This window comes from Petaurus breviceps, unplaced genomic scaffold (assembly GCF_028583685.1).
Source record: "Petaurus breviceps papuanus isolate PSGF00001 unplaced genomic scaffold, PetGlider_PUasm1.0 98, whole genome shotgun sequence".
Lineage (NCBI taxonomy): Eukaryota > Metazoa > Chordata > Mammalia > Diprotodontia > Petauridae > Petaurus > Petaurus breviceps.
The window spans coordinates 65,042,746-65,058,621 of record NW_027187460.1 but is presented as its reverse complement, the minus strand read 5'-3'; the positions used below and the strand labels follow the sequence as shown (position 1 = coordinate 65,058,621).

Sequence of the window (15,876 nt, the reverse complement as noted above, 5' to 3'; positions counted from 1 at the left end):
GGGCATGGATTGAGTTACCGCTGGTCTTTGAATCCTTGGCATTTAACATGGTGCCTTGTGCATTGTAGGTGCTTAATAACATTTGTTGATTTGAACTCAATCAACATACTATCTTGTACTATAATAATTTGAATACTTATTCCTTGCATCTAGGTGGTCCAGTGGATAGTGCACTGGGCTTGGAATTATCTTCCTGAATTCAAATCTGGTCTTGGACGCTTATTAACTGTGTGACCCTGGACAACCAATTAGCCTTGTTTACTTCAGTTTCCTCATCTGTAAAAATGAGCTAGAGAAGTAAATCACAAACCATTCCAGTATCTTTGCCAAGAAAACCCCAAGTGGGGTTACAAAGAGTCGGACACAAGTGAAATGAAACAACAACAATAAGTTATTCCTTATCTACGAGACTTTGAGTTACTTGAGGGTCCAGATGGTCATAGTCGTCATTACAGAGCCAGGCATGGTGTTTTGTGCATAGTAAGAAACAGAAATATTTAAGAAATATTTGTTCAACTCAATTCATGTGTGACACACTATGAATCAATTTTGCGTGGAAATAAACGTGATCAAAGGTGATCTTCTGTCACAGAATGCCCACCTCAATATATTTTGTGCTTGTGAACTCTGGAAAGTTACGATTCAAATATAGGCTCTTCCCATAATTAAGTACAGGTTTAAAATTCAGTTGAAATTCAGTTCTTCAGCAATGTAAGTCTCTCTTTACCTAGAATGGCTTTTTAAATCTCTGAGCTAATTACCTGCAATAAAAACAGCTCCCAGCTGCTGAGAATATCACTAATAATTTTAAAAGGAATTCTGACATCTCTGCTCATAAAAAAAATCATATTGCACAATCTATTTGTCAAAGACATCATAATGAAAGGCAAATGTATGATATAGCATATGGAGATTTTCTTCAAACTCAATTATTATATCAGAGCATCAGAACTAAGAAGGATATGCACTTTTTATTTTTTATAGGAAAATTCAGCAGCATGGCATAATGGAGGGCTGGACTTGGGAGTCAGAAATACTAGGGTTCAGATCGTGCCTCTGACATTTAACCTCTCTGAGCTTCAGTTTCCTCATGTATAAAATGGGGATACTTAACCTATCTATAAAATAGGCACCTACATACCTCACAAGGTTCTTATGAGGATAAAATGAGATAATTTATGGAAAGTGATTTGCAAACTTGAAAGCACTATGTAAGTATTACTTATAGTTATTTAACATCATAAAGTATGCTCTCCTATTAAAACTTTTCTATCTTAAATAGGTTATTTTTTAATACACCAGCCAAAGATATTAAGCTTTGAGGTCCATAATTAGAGTGTACTGCTGAAAAAAAAATCCAGTCTACAAAAGGCCCTTAATTTTCAAAGGATGACTGCAAAAGCTTTGATTTTTAGAAAAGATGATTCACCGAACTAATCTAGGACTCCAAGGATTAGTTCTTTATTAGTATGCTTTAAATAATTCTCCCTCATAAAAAAAAGGAATAGTATAAAGCCTCTCTTTTTTCAAAGTGTGTCAGGAGTAGGTAAAAAGAAGTGAATATAAAGTAGGAAAACTGACTCTTCCAAAACACGTTTGGCTTGAATACGAAATATGATGCACCTGCATATATGTACACAGACATCCAAACACACACAAACACTCATCTATGATGTATTTAAACTCTACAAGGACAAATAAATGATGACTAGTCAGAGGTCTGGAACATTACAATAATTTCAGATTACATTTCTAGACTTTTCGGTTTTCAGAAAGTATTAGTTTCTCAAAGCTGAGCAGGCACATGATTGTCCCAAGAGGAGAGGGCAGGAAACACTGACACAATGTGAACAAATGTCACCATAAAATAACTTTTGCCACAAATAGGACATGTGTAGTTAGCTTTAAAGGTGGTATCGGATAACAGGCCAACAAACATTCCTCTTGGCATTCAGATGTCTTTCTTCTCTTTGCCTGGGCTCTTCGTGGAGTTGCTTTCATCAGGCAAGGTTCCATAGGTTTGGCCATTGGCCTCTGGCTGGATTTTGTCCAACATTTGTTTTCCTGTGGGGATGAGAAGAATTTTTTAAAAATCCTTCAAGTCTTTTTTTTTCTTTCCCCTTTTGGGCCAGACCAGTGACTTCATCAGTTTCGGAAGGAGCTTGTATTTCTTGGGTAGAGAAACCTTTCCTCTACCAAAGCTCATCAGAAATAGTTAGTGGCTTATAGTCTTAGGGAGTTGCCAGGCGAAATTAGGGCTTAAGTCATTTGCTCGGGGTCACAGACCCAGTATCTGTAAAAAGGTGGGTCTTGAATCCCGGTATTATAGATTAAATTTAACTCTCTAATCCACCACGTGACACTGTCTTCATATATGTCCATATTAAGTAAATGTGCATAGCATTTTAATGGCTCAAAAATAGAAATAACTCTATTTTATGGGTAAAGTGACTGAAGCTCAAAAAGATAGGGGAAGCAGTGTGATACAATGGAAATAATGCTGTCTGGATTAAAGAGAGCCAGGAGTTGGATTTGAATCCCACTTCTGATAATACCTGTGTGATCTTGGGAAAATCACTTACCTTCTGTGGGTCTCAGTCTCCTCATCTATTAAATAGGAAGTTTGGACTAGATGGCTCATGAGTTCTAAAGTTATGTCCCTTTGACCTACCCATGGTCATATAGTTAATTAAGTCAATAAGCACTTATTAAACACTTAAAATGAATCAGACATTGTGCAAAGTGTTGAGGATATAGGGAAAAACAAACAAAAAAACCCAGCCCCCTCCTCTCAAGGAGATCACATTCCAATGGGGGAGAAAATATATAAATAACTAGGTACATATAAGATTGGAGGCAGCTAGTTAGGTGGCTCGGTGGATGGAGGGCTGGGCCTGGAGTAAGGAAGACCTGTTCAAATCTGACCACATACAGTTACTACTGTGTGAGTCTGGACTAGTCATCTAACTTCTGTTTGCCTTAATTCACTGGAGAAGGAAAGAGCAAACCATTCCAGTATCTTTGCCAAGAAAACCCCTTGGACAGCACTGATATGCTGTGGTCCCAGACGGACTGAGAGCTCTCCAGCAGAAGGTGAGATTTGATCAGCATCTTGAAAAAAGCCAGGGAAGTCAGGAGGTAGAGATGAAGAGGGGGGATATCGTGGGCAAGGGGGACAGCTAGTGAAAATGTCTGGAGTCTGGAGAGGGGGAAGCTTGTTCAAGGCACAGCCAAGGAAGTCTGTGTCACTAGATCATAGAGGGTGCAGAGGGGAGTAGAGGGCTAAGCAGACTGGAAAGGTGGAAAGGGGAGAGGCTACGCAGGAATTTAAATACCAGATAGGGACTTTATATATCAAGTGTCAGAGTCAGGTGGCACAGTGGGATAGGGCCCTGGACTGGGAGTCAGGAAGACGAGAGTTCAAATCTGGCTTCGGAGAGGTAAGAACTGTTTGACTCTGGGCAAGTCACTTAACCTCTGCTTGCTTCAGTTTCCTCAACTGTAAAATGGCAATAACAATAGCACCTACCTCCCAGGGTTATTGTGAGGATCAAATGAGATATTTGTAAGACATTTAACACAGTCCCTGGCACATAATAAATGCTTCTTTTAAAAAAACATCAAATTCAGGCTAAAGGACTCAAAGTTCTATTTTCTTTCCCTTAACCACAGTTTTTCTAGTGCTCCACTTATCAATAAAGCATTTACTAGCCTGTGTAAATTTCTTCTAACTTGCTATTTCTTCTTTTCCCTATGCAGATCACATAGCCCACACTACACATGTAATAAATTAAAGCACTTCTTGTTAGTGGCCTACTAAATTTATTACTTTCCACAGGCTTGTGGTTATGTCACATGAGAATACTCCCCCCCAAATATTTACTGTAATAGTTAAAGAGTTCTTGCCATGGAGGCAGTATTTGCTATGAACGCTCTGCCTTTATGTGGCTCATATCTGTTGCCCAGTAGCAAACTATTTTAAAAAGTACTGGCCATATTTTCAGTGTGTAAGTCTATGAGAATCTCCTGGATGCCTTTCTTTTCCCCCTAAAGATCACAGCCCTGAGGAGCAGTGAGAGGTGGACTGGCCAGACATAAATAGTGTAATTTTTTCTGGGGAATACACTTTAGGGAAGATGGCAGAGGCAGTGATCAGGACAATGAAAGGGATGTATCTTTTCTTTTTTTTTGGTAGGGCAATTGGGGTTAAGTGACTTGCCCAAGGACACATGGCTAGTTTTTGTGTTAAGTGTCTGAGGCCAGATCTGAACTCAGGTCCTCCTGACTCCAGGGCCCTTGCTCTATTCACTGAGCCACCTAGCTGCCCCGGGGCATGTATCTTTTCACAGCTATCTGAATTAAGCTTGTTCTACTTGGTCTCAGAGAACAGAATGAGGCCTAGTGATTCAGAAAAAAAGTCACACATGATGTCACATGACCAGGGATATACTAGTAAATGTCTAACAATTGGCTCTCCAGGAAAAACTGTACTCATAACACAATTTTAAATTTAATTTACACTATTAACATTTTCCTCATCACTTTGTTAAGTTTAGTAAATCAATGAAGCAATAATCCAAGCCCTGATTTGTAGTGTTTGCTGATTTTCTGGGTGTAAATGCTCATACTAAAAATTTAACAACCAGTTCCCTAAGACGGTACAGCTTGTTACAATGCACTGGTCATCCAAAAATATCAATGTCTCCCTCTCCCTCTGCATCTCTTTCTATTACTGTGTCCTTTTTGCTAAAAAAAAAAAAAGTATCCTATATTTATTTATTTGTGAAAACACTACTCCCTCCACTAGAATATAAACACTTTGAGGACAGGGACCATTTCATTTTTGTATCCCCAAAGCCTGCCCCATTAAAAAATGCCTGTGGGTGGACTGACTGATTTGTGATGACAGAAATTTCTGTGAACAAGTTAAAGAGTCTGAAATCTTACCAGGAATCTGTCCAAAATCAATGTATGATTGTTGTGAATGTTCATTTTCTCGATTTCTTGTGACCAAAACTACTCCAAAGAAGGACAGAAAACACCTGCAAGAATAGTGACTGTCAAGAAAAAATGGAACTACCCATCATTTAAACAAATAAGCCACTGGAACCTCAAACTCCCAGTAGCAACACAGATTCCAATGGCTTTGTTCATTCTGTTTCTCATTCGTAGTGAGCTGGCCGCCATTTGTCCTTGTTGTGGCTGATGATGCTCACACCCAAAGCTGAGGCCTGGGGAGCTTCTCATAAATCCTCTGCCCCATGTTTTCACCATCTGGTTGGCTAAAGCAAACCCTAGCCTCTTTGGGCAGAGACGAGGCATTATCTGTTGCTCTGCAAGCCCATCCCTATTACTGGTACTCAACATATGTTTTTAAAGAAATGATTCTTTAATTTTCTAGGACTTTTCTTTGTCCTTGGCTTCAAGATCAGTCACAGGGTTCAGATCCAGAAATTCAGCCTTACAAAATATTTTGTGAAATTACATTTTCAAGTTGACTTTTTTCTTGTTCTGAGTAGAGTAAAACCAACCAAACAAAACTCAAGTTGGAATTGTATGGAGTAATTAAGATCAAGTGAGTCACAGTCTGAAAGCTGTCACTGCCATGTATGAGGGAATAAGTCCTATACATTGACCAGTTTGATTTATGTCTATATCCTCAGTGCCTAGTGTGATGTCTGGCATAGAGAAAGTGCCTAATAAATGCTTCCTAGTTAGCTGATTATTTCCAAGAACTCAATGACCATGTAGTACCTTTTTACGATGTCCAATCTTTTTAGGTGGGGGTGAATATCAGGGATTATAGTCACTAAACCCCTATAGTGGGGTCCTATATCAAAGGACTTTGAAAACAGAAGAACTATACCAAAACAGAATATTATTAAGCCCCAGCCTTCAGCCTGCCTCAATACAATTGCTTCCATCTGTCTGGGTGGCCCTGAGGGCATGAGTGGTCCTATGAGATGCCTGGAGTTTACTTGGGAGTGTCTTGTGGATTTATGTGGATCTGATACAGCCTGTTATGGTGGGCCATGGACTGGGCCAAAGAATGATTTTCTAGTTTATGGCAGAACAGAAGATACCTGACTGTCTTGAAGCCCTCAGAGAGATAAACACTTTAATGACATGTCACCTAGCCAAAGATAAAGAACAATGGATGCTGACTTAAAAAATCTTTCTGTTAAGAGCTAAGATTCTTGCTGTATTTCTAGTGTCCCACATTACATTTATAATACTTATACCATATACATGGTACTCAAGAATATAAATAAAAGGAATATGATTCCACATTCAAGTATTTCAAAAAGGACTTTTTTCTGTTCAATTTGGAATACTCACCCAAAAAGGTACATGAATGCACTAAGCAAGGCTGCCCCAAGGAATTCTTGATAAAATATGATTCCTAGAATGGCACCAAAGATAAAAAGAATTACATATTTGTCATGCCTTCAGCTGCACAGAATTCATTTCTAAAAAAAGGATACTGTGACATTATTGGCTTTAAGTAAATGTTGTTGTTCAGTCGTTTCACTCAGGTCTGACTTTTTGTGACCTTATTTGGGGTTTTCTTGGCAGAGATATTGGAGTGGTTTGCCATTTCCTTCTCCAGCTCCTTTGATAGGTGAGGTAACTGAAGCAGTGTTAAGTGACTTGTATAAGGTAACACAGCTAGGAAGTATTAAGTCAAATTGAACTTGGGTCTTCCTGACTGAAGGCCCTGCAATCTATCTATCTGCTGAGCCACCTACCTGCCCTGTTGATTGCTAAATATATAATTTTAATGCTTTACTGTCATACAGTGTTGGTATTGTGAGTATGATAATAATACTAGCTAACATTTCAAGGTTTACAAAAGTGCTTTATAAGTATTATTTAATTTTATGAACAACAACTTTGGTACTCTTACTAATTCCCATTTTACAGATAAGGACACTTGGGATAAGAGAGCTGCCCAGAGTCTCCCAGCTAATGTCTGAGGCCAGATCTGAAGTAACTCCAAGTTCAAGACACTATCCACTGCACCACTCACTAGCTGTCTATACTGATAGACTGCATGGATGCCCTGAACCATAACTCTGAATCACTTTTCTCTTTTCTCGTCAAAGTAGAAGAGAAAACTCTCACCATGTATATGTATATATACACGTGTGAATGAAAAAGCACTTATCAGGTGTGAGCCATGCACCAAGCACTCGCTAAGCCCCCTGGATACAAACTGAGAAGTAAGGTGTTCCAGTTCATAGAGGAGCTCATTTCTGAATTGGAGAAGAGATTTCATAGAAGAGGTTTCAGCTGTACATACACATCGTATCACATTACAATTGTTATTCATTATGCATAACTCATGTGAATGCATACAAATAGGAATGTCTTGATCTGGCTGAAGGCTTTGTCTTCAAATAATTCAGAATCTCTCTCTAGTTTACACTTCTTCTTCGATTAATCATCAGAATCTGCTTATTTTTGCTTTTAAAAGCCACCCCTTTCTCTCCAGTCTCACTGCCCAAACCCTAGACTAGGGGTGGGGAACCTGACCTTGACCAAGCCTACTTCATGAACTACTTAATAGCCTCTGTCCTTGCTCTTTCTCCCAAAGATCCACCCGGCATAATGCTGTTAGGCCAGTCTTCTTTAACTGTTACTTTCACCAACTGACTTCCCAGTTCAAAACCTTTCAATGGAAGTGTCTCTGAATCTTGTTGCATTTATGTCTAAAATTCTGCTGCATAGTTTTCAACCAAATGTAAGTTTCTTGAGGGTAGAGATTTTTGGTTGTTTTTTTCCCTATATATTCCCTAGGAAGTACAGAGTACAAAGCAGCCACTTAATGCTTTCAACTGAACTGAATTAAATTAAATGGCATTTCAATAGAATCAGGTCCCCACTCAATTATTTTCTAATAATCTTCTATAATTTTCTAATAATCTTCAATATGCACCCTCTGATCTAATCAAGCCAATCTCCTCACTGCTCACTCCTCCCTTACATTGCTCCCCTAATCTGGAATGTCCCCCCTTCCTTCTGTGTATTCAAATACTACCCATTCTTCAAGGCTCATCTCAAGTTCTTTATCAATACTTTGACTTATCTAGTCCTTAGTCACTTCTGGCTTCCTTCAAGGCCCAACTACAATTACATCTTTTATAGGAAACCTCTCCCAAGCCCTTTAAATTCTCTTTTAATTACCTCCTATTTGACCTGTATAGCTTGTTTATACATATCTGTTCATTTGTTGTTTCCCCCATGAGGGGCAGCTAGGTGGCACAGTGGAGAGAATGCCAGCCCTGGAATCAGGAAGACTGATCTTCCTGAGTTCAAATCTCGCTTCAGATACTTAATAGCTGTGTGACCCTGGGTAAATTAAGTTACTTAACCCTGTTTGCCTCAGTTTCCTTATCTGTAAAATAAACTGGAGAAGGAAATGGCAAACCTCTCCAGTATCTTTGCCAAGAAAACCCAAATGCGGTCACAAAGACATCAGGCACAACTGAAAGACCAAACAACAACAGATATCTCCCAAGTTGGATTTTAAGTTCCTTCAAGGCAGGCACTGGCTTTTGATTCGTTTAAAAGCTTAATAAGTATTTATTAACCCACTCTTTTTTGAATGTCAACCAAACCTTTCAGTTAGACCACAAAATTGAATGCTGAATGATATATATTTTTTGTATTATTTGTTAATTGTATGTTATACTGTTTGTAAATTTCATGCGTGTTGGTCATTGCCTAAATTAGATGGTAAGCTTTTTTTGCAGGCAGGTACCATGTCCAGTATTACTTTTGTACCTCTCATAGTAACTAACTGAGTACTAAGCATAAGATAGAAGCTAAACAGAAATTAAATAAAATGTGCCAGAGGGCTAAGGTACTTCAGAGGGCATGTAACTTGAAGCTTCTGGTGAAACCGATACTTTTGGGATGGGAAGTTGGCCAACAGTTCACCATATACCCCATTCTAGTGAAGTCATGCTAGTTGCCACTAATCCTAGGAGTTTCTAGCTATTAATAACACCTTCCAATTGACTGGTATCATAAAAGCTGTCAAAATGATTTTCCTAAAGTGCAGGATGTCATCCCACATCATCCCCCTCCTCAGTAAACTCTAGTGACTCCCTATTGCCTCCACTATCAAATTTAAAAGCCTCTGCTTGGCATTTAAAACCTTTATAACTTGTCCCCTTCCTACATTTGCAGTCTTTACTCCCTTCCATGTACTCTAGGATTCAACAATATTGACATTCTTGCCTTTTCACGGGCTGTTCCCCAGGCCTGGAAGGTTCTCTCTTGACCTCTGCCTCCTGGCTTCTCATGCATCTTTTAAGACAGCTGAAACCCCATCTTCTGCAAGAGACCTTTGTTGCTGTTCTGTTCTCTTCTCTCCCTAACCCTGCCGGTACCTTCTCTCTGAGACGACCTTCCACTTAATTTGTGTTTATCTTACAATTACAGAGTGGCTTAAACATTGCCTCCTCTATTAGAGTGTGAGCTCCTTTAGGGCAGAAATGGTGCTTTTTACTTTTCTTTGTTTCTCCAGAATTTAGCACAGAGCTCAGCAGACAGTAAGCAATTAATGAATGCTTGCTGACTAACAGATTGACTTGCTAAGCAGAGATGGTCCAGTCCTGACATGAACATATGGAAGGCTCCTTCCCACTAATGTTAACTAAGCTTTCTAGTCGTAATTTCTCTCCAACAAAAAAGTAAAGTTTCTGGTGCACATTCATATTAAATTTTATAACATACATGTAAACAATGATGTTTTTATTCTTTCTGTTAGAGCTGGAAGAAAACTTGGAGGGCTATATATTTATATATGAATGTATAGATATACTCACATATATACATGTGTACACATATATATCTCTTTCTATCTATCTATCTATCTATCTATCTATCTATCTATCTATCTATCATCTATCTATCATCTATCTAGAGAGAATCCTTTTGGTTATATTCTTTGAGTTTTAAATTCTCAATAAAATCAATATATTAGAGGATAAGGACTGGACCTGTGATTTCATCAGCATAAGGAAGCCCCAGATGAGGAAATTCCCACTACCAATGTAGGGCAATGACTTTTTTGCAGTTTAGAGAGTTGCCCAGAGTACTGAGGACTTAAATGATTTTCCCGGTGCCCAACATCAGTATTGTCTCAGAGGTGAGACCTAAACTCAGGTCTGCCTCAGTCTAAGGCCAGTGCACCAGCCACTATGTCATGCTAAAGTTGGAAACATCCTAGACCTTTATTTTATTTCCTTCATTTAGTATATAGATTCTTCACAAAAATCCTACCATCATGTCTCCTTCTGTCGTGGATGTGGTCTTAAGCTTCCTATATGCTAATAACAATAATGTAAGCTCTGGGAAAATTTAACCAAACTGGAATGGTTTTGAGCATGGGCCTAGTTGAAAGGCTGTGTGGGATTGTCTGTTGTCTGAAGACTAGTCTTGATAACTTTGGAGAGGTTTACCATCTGGTTGGCCTTGAGGGGATTAATGTTCTGGCTATAGCAATTCTTAAAGACCATTCATTAAGTTATAGAGGGATTGTGATCAGCATCAATGCAAAGAAGACCCAAACTAATCACAGATCCTTGAAGCACTGGAACCAAAGTACAAAGTTCAAACCTCAGAAGCCGATTATTAATTAAGTATTCCTGAGCACAGTTCATTGGCAAGCTACTCTGGTCCACAACACTGCAAAAATGACTGTACCTATTCAAAAATGGAGAAATCACTCTACACAAAGAAAATGCATGAACTTTGCATTAGGAGACAAATCCTCCTGAAATACAGATGTGGCAGGTACACCTCTGGCCAAAAAAAATAGGACAAACTACAATTGTCAAACTTAGAAAAACTACAGCTGAACGAATAAATGGTATTTTGGCTTGGACCGAGCTTCTTAACTTTATATTATTATTTTTCTCATATTATTATTTTAGTCATGAAAAACAAACAAATACCTGACACTTTTCACTTAAGAGCAAAAGAAACTTGTGTTTGGAGAAATTATTTAATCATGTTTAATCAAAATCCTCAGCCTGGCATTAGAAACCCTCACAATCTGGCCCCCACCTACATCCCCAGGCTTATTTGATGTTTGTTATTCCCTTTCATGTACCTTCTCTTCTAGTCAAACTAACCTGCTAGCTGTTTGTGACATTCCACCTCTTACCTTTGTGCCTTTCCTTAGATCATAGCCCATGTCTGGCAGGCACCTCCTCCTCACCTCTGCGTCAAAGAATCCTTAGATTCTTGAAGACTTTCCATTAAGTTATGGAGGAATTGTGATCAACAGTGGAGAGAAGACCCAAACTGATCACAGACCTTGAAGCATCAGAATCTAAGTGCAAAGTTCAACCCTCAGACACAGACTGTTAATTATCCTAACAACTCAGGGTCCCTTCTTCCCCCGCCCTAGCTGTCAACATCCTCTAACTCTTGGAAATACTTAGCATGACTTTCTATATGCTTTGTAGTGACTTGTCTTTGAACATGCTATATATGACCTCTGGGAGAATATAAGTTCTCTGAGGGGAAGGGCTGTTCTTGTTTGGTTACTGAAGCCTAATGCCTAATACAGTGTCGAGTGAAACTGGATGAATTAAGTAAATGCTTGTTCACGTCCAATGTCCATAACCCATACGCCTACCTGCAATATTGGCACTGGTAGTGAAGAATATGTAATTCAACGGTACAACTGTGGTTGTCTTATAGAGCTGCATGGCTTGGTTCAGAAACCTAGAAGAGAAAACAGTCACTGACTCTAAGAGAAGATGCATGCGGTATTAGCAAGACCCTGAAGAAGTCCATGGAGTTCAGCCATAACTACAAAGTGAAATACACCAACAGAACATTCCAAACCAGCGGCCACAGCCTATATGCGTTTGATGTATGAGATCAGATGTCAGTTTTTATGGTCTGTTTAAACCAACAACAGTAATAATGAAAAGTAATTAATCATGTTCAGAGGCCACGAGAAGTTTCAGTTGGAAGTATTTCAAGCCAGTATCACATCGGGATAGGCAATGGGATCTGTTAGACATCAGATTCTGGCAATAGCCGAACTGCCCAGTGACACGCCTCATGCCAAGAAGAAGATGGAGAAGTCAAAGACTTGTCTAGGGTTTCAAAAACAATGATCCGTGCTCCAGCTGTAGAGCATATGTGAACAGCTCAGCCTCCCACTGGCTGCAGCCACTAACACAAGGTTTAGTTCTTGCTTGGTTTCTGTGGCACTCTGGGAATGGAGATGCCCTCCTTTAAGGTTTCCAAAGCATCAAGACCAGGGAGCGGGGGGGGGGGGGGTAGTGGGGATGGAGCTGGCACCAGAGGGTCCAGCTTTCTACCCAATACACCCATTTGTCTGTTTCAGGACAGAAAACTGATTTTCTGAGAAGAAAAGAGGAATAGGACAGAGAATAGCAAAATACAGGGACAAGCTTCCTAGATGTCTGTGCTCATTAGAAATTCTACATACAGTTCAAAAGCTGCCTTTTTTTTGTTTTGGTAAGGAAATGAAAAGTAAAACAACAGTGACAAAAGGTTGGGTTTTTCCACATTCCTCCTACGGATGCTGAATAGTCATCTTAGGAGAATATCCCTTGTTTAGAAGGGACATCTATTGAATGAGCAGCTGGGCGAGTGTATAGAGTGGAACAAGGAAATTCTCTCTCTCTCAACATGGCCTGATATTCCCCAGCTGGCATAGGAATTTGCTGATGCTAGACCACTGAGAAGTTATTTTTGTGTGACATTTTTGGGGGAACATAAAACTTCTTTTAAAGACCATATGGCTGATTCAAGGGAGCGTAGCAGGCAGAGGAGTAATCATGCTTTGAAGGGGGGGGGGGGGGGGAATGGATCAAAGCAATCAAGGGAAGGAAAAGAGAAGGGAGGAAGATACAGAGGAGAGAAAGAGAGAGGGAGAGGGAGGGAGGGGACAGGGGGAGAGGGAGAAAGAGAGAGAGAGAAAGAGAGAGAGAGAGAAAGACGGAGAGAGAGAGAGAGAGAGAGAGAGAGAGAGAGAGAGAGAGAGAGAGGAAAAAAGTAAGAGATTTTAAACATATAATGCCACCAGTACTAGACACCATGCAATAATCACTTAGTGGTTGACAAGCACAAGGTTAGTTCCAGTGGAAGACAAAAGTTCTTAGGAAAGGATTTCTTTCCCAGCCAAATGTCTGGTTTCTTCCATCTCTGGGCAATTAATGAACATGAGCTAAGAGATGAAGGTGAAAGGTTCACGGATTTCCTATATTTAGAATGAAATCCCTGGATGTAGGCTTACCCCTGTGATTTATTGCTAATGACAATATATGTAACATGGATATTAATTACAAGTAAAAGAGCATCAGGAAAGCATCAAAGTGCACTTAAGTGGATTATGTAGCACTTTAAAAATCACAAGACATTAAGGTTCTGTTTAGAAAGAGAGAAAAAAGCCCCTTAAGACTAGAAGAGTATGACAAAGCAAGGCAGAATGGCAGGCTATATGAGCTCGGCAAACATGGAAAGAGGCTGACTGTACCTCACTTTAATCATCATGTGTAGTCAACACACATCAAAATGCAGAGTAACAGAGAGGAATACTGAAAGATTAGTAGGGAGGTAGGAGGTGACTTACTTGACCTGAAAAATACAAGACGCCGTCATGATGATGAACATAATATAAAATATAGGGTAGGTTAGTTGCATTTTCCCCTTCACAGAGAGAATGATCATGCTTGAGACTGCCTTCACTGAAATAACAGTCAAGGAGGCTAAAAAAAAGAGAAAAACAAAGCTTTTTATTATTTATTGGTAATCATCATTAAAAATAATCATCTCAAACTATTGGCATTTTAGGATGATAAACTGGTCAGTTCCACTTACATTTCATTCATTCATTCATTCAACCTGTCCCAAATTGAACTCATTTTATTACCCCCAAACTCTCTCTTCCTAACTTCCCTATTAGAATCTAGGGTACCACCACCCTTCCAATCACCCAGGCTTTCCACCCAGGTGTCATCATTAACTCCCCACTCTCTTAAATCTCCTAAAGTCAATTAATTTTCAAGTCCTGTCATTTCTGTCTCTGTAACATCTCTTGTATACATCCCCTTCTCTCTTCTGACACTGAAACTGCCACCGTCTTGATATAGGTTATCTCCCTGTCTCAAGTCTCTCCCCACTCCAATTCATTCTCCACTCAGCTGTCAAACTGATCTTAAAGTATAGGCACAACCATGTTACCCCTTCCCCCATTCAAAAACCTCCAGTGTTTCCCTATCACCTCTAGGATCAAATAAAAACCTTCTATTTGGCTTTTAAAGCTCTTCATAACCTGGCTCCTTCCTAACTTTCCAGTTTACTTATACTCTACTACCCTCCACATACAATCAATTGGCTTTGGTCTCCTTGCTAGTCCTCACACCTGACACTTTATTTCCCAATTCTGAATATTTTTCCTGGCTTTCACTCATCATTTCTCCTCCTGGCTTTCCTGCCTTCCTTCAGGTCTCAGCTAAAGTTTCACTTTGTAAGAAGCCTTTCCCAGTCTTCCTTGATTTTACTGTTTTTCCTCTGAGACTACCCCCAATTTATCCTACATATATACATATACGTATAGATGTGTATAAATACGTGTATATATACATACATACATACACACACAGCTCCTTGATAGGAGGGATTGTTTTTGACTTTCATTGTATCCCCAGAGCTCACCACAGTACTTGGCACATAGTAAACATCAGGTAAATAAATATGCAAGTGTAAATAAATGCATTGTTATTAATTATTGTGTGCCAGACACTGTGCTAAGCACTATAAATATTTCACTTGCAAATCATGGCATTATCTTTCTGATGTCATGGTCCTCTTTGAGAATGAAGGACAAATAACAACACATTTTGATCCTCATAACAATCCCTAGAGGTAGGTGTTATTATTACCCCCATTTTACATAGAGGAAACTGAGGCAGATAGCAATTAAGTGACTTGTCCAGACTGGAAGAAAGAGTACATGAAGGTGAGCAATGTACAACAATCCTGGAGAGGTAGGCTGAAGTCAGATTCTGAAGGACTTTAAATGCCAAACCAGGGCAAGGGAGAGCCAACGGTCAGACCTGTGCTTTTGGCAGCTGTGTGGAGGATGGACAGGACAGAGAAGAGAGCAGAGGTGGGGACACCTGTCTTGCCTTTCTTTGTACCCTGAATGCTTGGCAAAGTACATGGTGCATAGTGGACAATGCTTATTGCAATTGTCCAGGCAAGAGGTGATGAGGACTTGATGTTGAGCGGTGGTTGTGTGCAAGGAGAGAAGGGGACAGATGGAGAGATTTTGTAGAAAACAAATCAATCAACAAACATTTATTAAGGACTTCCTATATCCCTAACACTTTGCTAAGCACTAGAGATACAAAGAAAGACAAAGCACAAAACCAGATCCTGTCCTCAAGGAGCTCACATACAAATAGAGGCAACAGCACATAAATGAATAGGTAGATATAAGAGACAGAGAGAGTAGATGGAAGGTACCTTTAGAAGGGAAGACTCAAGGGGATGTAGGAAAAGAACAAGGCCTCTTGTAGCAGATACGAGTACAGGAGGCGAAGGAGATAGAAGAGTGAATGGGAATCCAAAGTTGCAAACCCTGAAGACTAGAAGAATGGTGATGTCCTCCATAGAAATGGGAAAGCAAGGAAGAGAGAAGGGTTTGGGGTGGGTGGGAATCGGGGAGGAAGATGATGAGTTCTGTTTCAGGCATGTTGAGGTTAAGAAAATGGTTGGTGGACTTTGTACCAGAGCTGAGTTGGAGGGATGCTGATGTAACTAATCAGGAACCCAGACAGGGCTGTGTGATTTTTGTGATTTTAAAAAATCCAT

At 39.7% G+C, this 15,876-nt stretch overlaps 1 protein-coding gene across 5 annotated transcripts in view; it reads right to left on the bottom strand.

Annotated features, from left to right (window-relative positions):
• Nucleotides 1-1,658: 1,658 nt before the first annotated feature.
• The window catches only part of NIPAL2 (NIPA like domain containing 2), a 138,985-nt gene continuing 124,767 nt past the window's right edge, over nucleotides 1,659-15,876 (bottom strand). For all 5 annotated transcript variants that reach the window (XM_069081212.1, XM_069081211.1, XM_069081214.1 and 2 more), the window contains 5 exons: nucleotides 13,631-13,766; nucleotides 11,657-11,745; nucleotides 6,340-6,403; nucleotides 4,948-5,042; nucleotides 1,659-2,064 (listed from right to left, as the gene is read on the bottom strand). In XM_069081212.1, the coding sequence (XP_068937313.1) occupies nucleotides 1,952-2,064; nucleotides 4,948-5,042; nucleotides 6,340-6,403; nucleotides 11,657-11,745; nucleotides 13,631-13,766 (497 nt within the window). In that variant the 3' untranslated portion in view covers nucleotides 1,659-1,951. The remainder of the gene's footprint in view (nucleotides 2,065-4,947; nucleotides 5,043-6,339; nucleotides 6,404-11,656; nucleotides 11,746-13,630; nucleotides 13,767-15,876) is intronic.